Source organism: Pygocentrus nattereri, chromosome 12 (genome assembly GCF_015220715.1).
Source record: "Pygocentrus nattereri isolate fPygNat1 chromosome 12, fPygNat1.pri, whole genome shotgun sequence".
NCBI lineage: Eukaryota > Metazoa > Chordata > Actinopteri > Characiformes > Serrasalmidae > Pygocentrus > Pygocentrus nattereri.
In genome coordinates this window covers 37,377,945-37,386,981 of record NC_051222.1, presented here as the reverse complement: position 1 = coordinate 37,386,981, position 9,037 = coordinate 37,377,945, and the positions used below count along the sequence as shown (strand labels likewise).

Sequence of the window (9,037 nt, the reverse complement as noted above, 5' to 3'; positions counted from 1 at the left end):
AATTGAAAACGCCAAACGAAATGAGGCCAAAAATCAGTATTTGCTGGCTGTGATCTTTGGGCCCTCAGACGGCACTGTATTAAAAACAGACATCATTTTGTAGTGAAATCACTGCATGGGCTCAGAAACACTTCTGAAAACCACTGTCTTTGAAAACGGTTCATCACTGCATCCACAAATGCTAATTAAAACTCTAAAACACAAAGAAGAAACCAAATATAAAGAGGATCCAGAAACGCTGCCACCTTCTCTGGGCCTGAGCTCATTAAAATGGACTGAGGGGAAGTGGAAAAGTTTGTGATAAGACAAATCAAAACTTGAAGTTTTTTTTGGAAATCATGGATGCCGTGTCCTGCCGTTATCAGTGCACAGTTCACAAGCCAGTATTCATGATGGTATAGGGGTGCACTGGTGCACATGGTCTGGGTGATGTGCACATCTGTGACGGCGCCATAAATGCTGAACAATGTGTACAACGAAATTTTATTGTTTTTTGAAAAATATATGCCCATTTTGAATTTGATGCCAGTAACACATTCCAAAAAAGTTGGGATAGAGGCAACAAAAGACTGGTAAAGTTGTCCCTGTCCAAAAGGAATGTACAATTTCTCTTTCTTTCTCTGTCTCTCTCTCTTTGTGTTTTTTTCCTCTTTCTTTAACAGATGTTTATCCTTAAATGACATCCCTGCAGTCAGTCCACAGGTGCACTCTCAGAAAAAACGAGTGCTGAACTGTCACTGGGGCGGGACCCTCAAGGGTACGTCTTCAGTTCCTTTAGTCAGGGAACATATTTGTACTATATTACACTGCAGTTATATTTTTTGAATTACATTAACTCCACACACTCTGTCGTGTCTCCAGCCTTTTAATTGTATTGTCCTGTTTTAAATCATTTGTTTATAAAAAGTATAAATACATACGTCTGGTGGTACGGTTAGTGCTGTGGCCTTACAGCAAGGAGGTTCTGGGTTTGATTCCCCAGCCGGGTGACCACTGCGGTCAGGCCAACTGGATGTGCAAAGTTGCCCCTAGGTGTGAGTGAATGAGTTAGGAGTGACCGGCTTCTATTATTTTCAGTTACTTTTCAAGTGCCTTGTTCTAATAAAAGAGCATTTTTCAAGCAGAAATTGTGGCCTTCTCTGATTTTTCTTCTGCACAAGGCCACAGTATTATTTATCCTGTTTGAAGACCATGTACTGCTGGTGCCTCAGACTTACTGTACACAACTGTACTGTCATTTTAACCAATTGTATTCAAAACAAAGCCATTTATTTATTATACGCTGTCAGAAACAAAAGTACAGTACAAGGCCTTTTTTCAATCTGCAAATATTGTAAACATCCCCTGAAATGACAACAGTGGTTTAAAGGTCAAATTTTATTCCATAAATAAATTTTTCCAGCAGACACATGTATTTATACCTTTTGATAACCTAATGTTTTAAAATAGAACAATACAATTAAAAGGCTGGAGACGATACATGGTGTATAGAGTCAATGCAACTTAAAAAATATAACTGCAATGAAATTCAGTACAAATATGGTTCCTAAATAAAGGAACTGGAGACGTACCCTTGAGGGAACCACACCAGTGACAGATTTTTCTGGGAGTGCACCTCTGGACTGACTGCCGGCATGTCATTTAAGGATGAACAACTGTGAAAGGAAGAGGAGTAAACCACAGAGAGAGAGTGAGAGAGAGAGAGAGAGAGAGAGAGAGAGAGAGAGGAAATTGCTGCATGGTATCGGTATCCCTATTAGCAATTAGCAAGTGCCGATATCTGTGCTGATACCAATATGACTGGTGTGGATGAATTGGTGTCTGTACGTTTGCTATAGTTATCGCTTCTTACTTGAAAAAAAAAAAAAACGCCTAAAAAAGCAATCCTGAACAAAAAAGAAATCAGATCTTATCAGATGACAGATTCCAGTTTTTCTTCTCTAAACCAAAAAAGGATGAACAGTGGCAATAGTTTGCAAAATCACTGATTGCCCAAATTATTTTATGTATCCTTTTTGAAGGCCATGTACTGATGGTACCCCAGACGTACTGTACATAACTACACATCACATCAATTTTATTTAAAAGAAGGTGCTGTTTATTCATTATTCACTGTCAGAACAGAACAGAAGTTTCTGTGCAGGGTTAATTTTTCATACACCAAAGTACAAACCCTGTAAATGCATCCAGTTGGCCTGACCGCAGTGGTCACCCGGCTGGGGAATCAAACCCAGAACCTCCTTGCTGTAAGGCCACAGCACTAACCGTACCACCAGACGTATGTATTTATACTTTTTATAAACAAATGATTTAAAACAGGACAATACAATTAAAAGGCTGGAGACACGACAGAGTGTGTGGAGTTAATGTAATTCAAAAAATATAACTGCAGTGTAATATAGTACAAATATGTTCCCTGACTAAAGGAACTGAAGACGTACCCTTGAGGGTCCCGCCCCAGTGACAGTTCAGCACTCGTTTTTTCTGAGAGTGCACCTGTGGACTGACTGCAGGGATGTCATTTAAGGATAAACATCTGTTAAAGAAAGAGGAAAAAAACACAAAGAGAGAGAGACAGAGAAAGAAAGAGAAATTGTACATTCCTTTTGGACAGGGACAACTTTACCAGTCTTTTGTTGCCTCTATCCCAACTTTTTTGGAATGTGTTACTGGCATCAAATTCAAAATGGGCATATATTTTTCAAAAAACAATAAAATTTCGTTGTACACATTGTTCAGCATTTATGGCGCCGTCACAGATGTGCACATCACCCAGACCATGTGCACCAGTGCACCCCTATACCATCATGAATACTGGCTTGTGAACTGTGCACTGATAACGGCAGGACACGGCATCCATGATTTCCAAAAAAAACTTCAAGTTTTGATTTGTCTTATCACAAACTTTTCCACTTCCCCTCAGTCCATTTTAATGAGCTCAGGCCCAGAGAAGGTGGCAGCGTTTCTGGATCCTCTTTATATTTGGTTTCTTCTTTGTGTTTTAGAGTTTTAATTAGCATTTGTGGATGCAGTGATGAACCGTTTTCAAAGACAGTGGTTTTCAGAAGTGTTTCTGAGCCCATGCAGTGATTTCACTACAAAATGATGTCTGTTTTTAATACAGTGCCGTCTGAGGGCCCAAAGATCACAGCCAGCAAATACTGATTTTTGGCCTCATTTCGTTTGGCGTTTTCAATTAAATATAGAGTTTAAATGATTTGCACATCATTGCATTTTTTTATTCACATTTTTCACAGTGCCCCAACTTTTTTGGAAATAAAGTTGTATTATATACTGTCAGAAAAAGTTACTGTGCAGGTTCATTTCAAAACAATAGTTTTGAGGTCACATTTTGTATCTTAAATATGTTTTTCCCAGCGAAGAGGTATGTATTTACATCTTTCTATAATGTAATGTTATATAATGGAGCAATACAATTGAAAGGCTGGAGACACGACAGAGTGTGTGGAGTCAATGCAACTTCAAAAATGTAATTGCTGCGTAATATAGTACAAAGATGTTCACTAACTAAAGGTACTGATGCCTTACCCTTAATACTTTCTTCTGAGTGCACATGACTACAAGCATGCAGTCAAGGATGAACATTTGTTAAAGGAAGTTGAATAAACCACAGAGTGAGAGTGAGTGAGAGAGAGAGAGAGAGAGATTTTTCTCAGACAAACAACAGCAACTTGAACTGCACCAGTTAAGCTGAAGCTCAGTTCAGAATGAAGATCATCATCACCTTCTGCCTGATCACAGGTCAGTCATCTATTTTAACTGGATCTCATTAGACTGTTAACCGTGTTTGAAATGCCCAAAGAAACTCGTACCCTTACACTCTGCTAAGTTTTTTGGTGTTACTGAGATGAGAAATACATTTCCTTTTTGCTGGCAGGTCTAGTGAGCAGCACTAATGTGATAAGCTACTCTGGGGGCAGTGTAATAATGACCATGGGTGATCGTCATCGGTGGAGCTCACACACTCCAAAGTATATCTGCAAGTTTGCAGGAGGTGCCTGCAAAACTGTAATACAGTCTACTGCTCAAAATGATACTGTTTTTGAAGGAAGGTTCTCGCTGTATGAAAGTAAACAAGGACATTTCGGAGTGTTAATCAGAGAGCTGAACCCACAGGATGCTGGAAAATACCGATTTGGATTGGCTAATAATTGGAATCGGGAAATAAATCTGAAAGTTCACCATGGTGAGGGATTCGCAATAAAGAACACAGTAAGCGTAGCATTCTTTTCCATAAATGTACATAATGACCTGTTTTTATGATTGACAGATGCTTGTTGTGGGATGTCAATGACAGTGGTTGGACATCTGAACAAGGATGTCAGCATCAGTTGTGACTATACAGTGGAACATAAGAGAACATGGAAGTACTTCTACAAACTGAAAGGTCACTCAGCTGATTAGGTCATTTTTACGATGCCTGACAAAAACCACAAAGAAAATCAGTTTTACATCACTGATGATAATCGTTTAAACCTTTTCACCATGACCATCCGTGAGTTGAAAGAAGAGGATGGTGGGGTTTATTTCTGTGGCACACAGACCTGGGAATATCCAATCAAAGTGTTCTCTACAATCAAAACTGTACATCTCCATGTTACTGGTGAGATAAACATGAAGTCATCTATTAGCAGTGGTGAACTGTGATTATTAGAGCTGGGCTTTCAGTTTAGGACTTTACAAAAGTCAAAACTTGTAGTAATAGCCTGTAACAGACCTGATTAGAAGACTTTTAAAGCTTGAAAAACAATTTGCACATTTTTTATTTGAGGCTTGTAAAAGACATTAACATATAGACAAAAAATGAGCCACCTTGCATGTTTAAGGTGGTAGTAGTAGAAGGAAAGGTCACCAGTTTTATTCTGTGAAGGATCTAGAACTTCTGGAAGTTTTTTTTTCCATCCATCCATTTTCTAAGCCGCTTCTCCCTCAGAGTCGCGGGGGGGGGGTGCTGGAGGCTATCCCAGTGGTCATTGGGAGGAAGGCAGGATACACCCTGGACAGGTCGTCAGCCCATCGCGGGGCAGACAGACAGACAGACACAGACAGTCACTCACACCTAGGGGCAATTTAGCACGTCCAATTGGCCTGTTTTTTTTTAATCCAATTGCAAATTGAAATACCATTGGTCGATTCATTCCTGTGTCTTTCTAATTATGTTAGTAGTTTATTTAAATTTTAAGGCCTTTATTCCAGCTCCTGAAGTCCAAACCAGGGTAAAATCTAGCTTAGCTGTATTTAACTAGATACCAAAAATGTATCGTAAAATAATAGTTTTACTATAATGCAAGTAGTCTTTAAATACATCAAATATGATGATTCTATTAAATAAAAAGACCTTAAAATTACAGACTTGAAATCACCTGACTTTCTCTGAAGGTCTAGAAAGTTCCACTGTTATTTACTTTATGGACTTGCTGATGAGATTCTAATTGGTGTTTAACTTGACAGATAAAGTTCAGAGTTCAGTCAGAGTGACTGGCTTCTTACGAGGACGCATCATGTTGAAATGGGAAATTTTTGTTAAGAATTGCTTTTATAGGTGTTTTTTTTTTCAAGTAAGAAGCGATAACTATAGCAAACGTACAGACACCAATTCATCCACACCAGTCATATTGGTATCAGCACAGATATCGGCACTTAAACACAGTATCGGTATTGCTAATAGGGATACCGATACCATGCAGCAATTTCCTCTCTCTCTCTCTCTCTCTCTCTCTCTCTCTCTCTCTCTCTCTCTCTCACTCTCTTTCTCGCTCTCTCTCTCTCTCTCGCTCTTTCTCTCTCTCTCTCGCTCTTTCTCTCTCTCTCTGTGGTTTACTCCTCTTCCTTTCACAGATGTTCATCCTTAAATGACATGCCGGCAGTCAGTCCAGAGGTGCACTCTCAGAAAAAACTGTCACTGGTGTGGTTCCCTCAAGGGTACGTCTCCAGTTCCTTTATTTAGGAACCATATTTGTACTGAATTACATTGCAGTTATATTTTTTAAGTTGCTTTGACTCTATACACCATGTATCGTCTCCAGCCTTTTAATTGTATTGTTCTATTTTAAAACATTAGGTTATCAAAAGGTATAAATACATGTGTCTGCTGGAAAAATGTATTTATGGAATAAAATTTGACCTTTAAACCACTGTTGTCATTTCAGGGGATGTTTACAATATTTGCAGATTGAAAAATGTCCCTGTACTGTACTTTAGTTTCTGACAGTGTATAATAAATAAATGGCTTTGTTTTGAATACAATTGGTTAAAATGACAGTACAGTTGTGTACAGTAAGTCTGAGGCACCAGCAGTACATGGTCTTCAAACAGGATAAATAATACTGTGGCCTTGTGCAGAAGAAAAATCAGAGAAGGCCACAATTTCTGCTTGAAAATGCTCTTTTATTAGAACAAGGCACTTGCAAAGTAGCTGAAAATAATAGACGCCGGTCACTCCTAACCCTTCTCTGTCTATTAAAGGTTACCAACACAAAGCCATTCTAACTGAAGTGCAAAATACAGTCGGTCTCGGACCTTCTAATTAACTTCTTGGGCCCCCTGAATGGCTCAAAATCAGAATTCTCGGGGGGTCCCTGAAAATATACTTATTAGGACATTTTGCTGACACTCAAATCCAGATTCAGTTAAGCTCATTGTTTATCTGCTTCACCCACAATCAGCTTCTGTCTCTGGAGTTCTTAGCTAAGTAGAGCTGCAGTACTGCTCTGCCTCAGGGTGACGCTGTAGCAGACTCATTCACCAGTTGGTCCTCTGTAACCGAGTAACTGTAACTATGCCTGGATACTTCTGAAAACCTTTGCAATGTGCCGCAGCTTGTTTTTAAATCTGAAGCCTCGCCCAGTTTCCCAAGAGACTGGCTGAAAGAGTGAACGGTCACTCATCTCTTAAACTAAAGACATACGAGAAGAGTAATTAATGTGTTATTTACGTCCCAATTAATTAAAACAAGACTAGAAAATGGCATTTTCAAAATAAGAATTGATAAATAATCTTTTGTTGCCCCTGAAGCATCCGCGCTACTGTGGCGAATCAGTTAACATCCAACAAGCGTTGGATTAGCCATTCAACATGGGACCCCTAAATACTAAGTACCCCAAAGCCCAGCACAGAATAAAGAATAATCATTAATAAAGATAAATATATATATTGATTTAGAATCACACAACTACACATATAAACAACTCTTTACACACATGTTTTCTAGTAATAAACAGTAGCTGTGCTTTGGGTTGCAATTGTACCGATAACATATTAGTATCAGCGCACTGGCTGAATGCGATACCAATACCATGCAACAATCTCTCTCTCTCTCTCTCTCTCTCTCTCTCTCTCACTCTTACTCTCTCTCTCTCAATCTCTCTCTCTCTCTCTCTCTCTCTCTCTCACTCTTACTCTCTCTCTCTCAATCTCTCTCTCTCTCTCTCTGTCTCTCTCCCTCTCTCTCCCTCTCTCTCGCTCTGTCTCTCTCTCTCTCTCGCTCTGTCTCTCTCACTCTCTCTCTCGCTCTTTCTCTCTCTCTCTCTCTCACTCTTACTCTTACTCTCTCTCACTCTCACTCTTACTCTCTCTCTCTCTCTCACTCTTTCTCTCTTGTTCTCGCTCTCTCTCTCTCTCGCTCTTTCTCTCTCTCTCACTCTCACTCTTACTCTCTCTCTCACTCTTACTCTCTCTCTCGTTCTCTCTCTCTCTCTCGCTCTGTCTCTTTCACTCTCTCTCTCGCTCTCTCTCTCTCTCTCACTCTCACTCTTACTCTCACTCTTACTCTCTCTCACTCTCACTCTTTCTCTATCTCTCTCACTCTTACTCTCACTCTTACTCTCTGTAAGCTGCATGCAGTCAGTCCACAGGTGCACTCTCAGACTTAACTGTCGCAGGGGTGGTTCCCTCAAGGGTACGTCTTCAGTATTCTCAGTTAGGGAACATATTGCATTTGCACCATATTTCACTGCAGATATATATTTTTAAGTAGTATTAACTCTAAACACTCTGTCGTGTCTCCAGCCTTTTCATTATATTGTTTTACTTTAAAACATTCGTTTATAAAAAAGTAAATAAATACATATGTCTGCTGGGAAAAATGTCTAAATTACAAAATTTGACCTTAAAACTACTGTTGTACCACTGAGAAGGCATTTACAATGAATAATGAATAAACAGCACCTTCATTTAAATAGAATGGATTAAAATGACACCATCATTGTGAAAAACAAACTGGATAGCTGTAAAGGTTCAGCTGGCCCCGCCTGCTGTCAGCAGACGGCGACGGCGGCAGGGTGTCCAGCCTGCACTGCCAGCTGCCAGCAGAAGGTGGCGGCGGCATGGGGCCACAACTTCAGGGTACTCCAATTCCCAGAAGCCGGTGGGCTGATTAGGCCCAACACGACACACCTGCGGACTCCTCTACTTAAGGCCATGGCAAACAGTGGCGTTTGTCACACCTTTGTAGAGGGGTGACCGGTACGGTACTTGGTGTCTGAAAAGAAAGGAGGGCTGAGAAAAGAAACTGTCCCAAACCTACTTAAAGCCACAAAAAGGGTTCTTGAGCTACAAATGGCTCAAAGAAATAGAAGAAGAGTTTACTCCCACCAAGAGCAAACACCTGAAGCAAAGTCTGCCGTCCCTTCGTTCGTGGACTGGAAGTGTTTTTTGTTTTCCCGTTATCTTTTGTTTCACCTTTCTAGTTCAGCCTTTGTTTGAGCATGTTCTTTTGTTTGCTGTTCGCCACATTCCCGCCTTTTCTTTTCCCCTTCTTGAGGTGTTTTTCCGTAGTCACCTGTGCTCCTCAGAGGCAAAACAACACGATTTGAACCTGGTTCTGGGTCACCTCAACCGCAACGTCTCAAGCTCAGTCCCGTGCCCCAATAAACTCTTGCTCTCTGGTTTTCATTTCTGCAGGTGGGTTCGCCTCTCCGCCGTTACTTTTTACATAACTAAGACTAACTTTGCACTGATACTAATATCATAGATAGCAGCACCAAAACTGGCACTTAAATGTGGTGTAAAGGGGATA

General features: G+C 40.2%; 1 protein-coding gene across 2 annotated transcripts; it reads left to right on the top strand.

The window, feature by feature from the left end:
- Window positions 1-3,685: 3,685 nt before the first annotated feature.
- On the top strand, window positions 3,686-5,730 carry LOC119264826 (polymeric immunoglobulin receptor-like). Of its 2 annotated transcripts, XR_005131235.1 has the most exons (4): window positions 3,686-3,762; window positions 3,899-4,207; window positions 4,292-4,624; window positions 5,473-5,730. XR_005131235.1 is itself a non-coding variant. In XM_037543859.1 (3 exons), exons 1-3 carry the CDS (start codon window positions 3,729-3,731, stop codon window positions 4,423-4,425), a joined length of 477 nt encoding a protein of 158 aa, XP_037399756.1. In that variant the 5' UTR covers window positions 3,686-3,728; the 3' UTR covers window positions 4,426-4,919. The 2 variants fall into 2 exon arrangements, 1 of the variants encoding a protein (XP_037399756.1); XM_037543859.1 differs by lacking the exon at window positions 5,473-5,730 and having other exon boundaries at window positions 4,292-4,919.
- The last annotated feature ends 3,307 nt before the right edge of the window (window positions 5,731-9,037 follow it).

What these genes read in the sequence shown, in the direction of transcription:
- LOC119264826 (XM_037543859.1), top strand. Translation starts at nt 3,729, where the DNA reads ATGAAGATCATCATCACCTTCTGCCTGATCACAG. An exon ending in CACCTTCTGCCTGATCACAG is followed by an intron (nt 3,763 to 3,898) that starts GTCAGTCATCTA and finishes TTTTGCTGGCAG; the next exon opens with GTCTAGTGAGCAGCACTAAT. An exon ending in AAATCTGAAAGTTCACCATG is followed by an intron (nt 4,208 to 4,291) that starts GTGAGGGATTCG and finishes TATGATTGACAG; the next exon opens with ATGCTTGTTGTGGGATGTCA.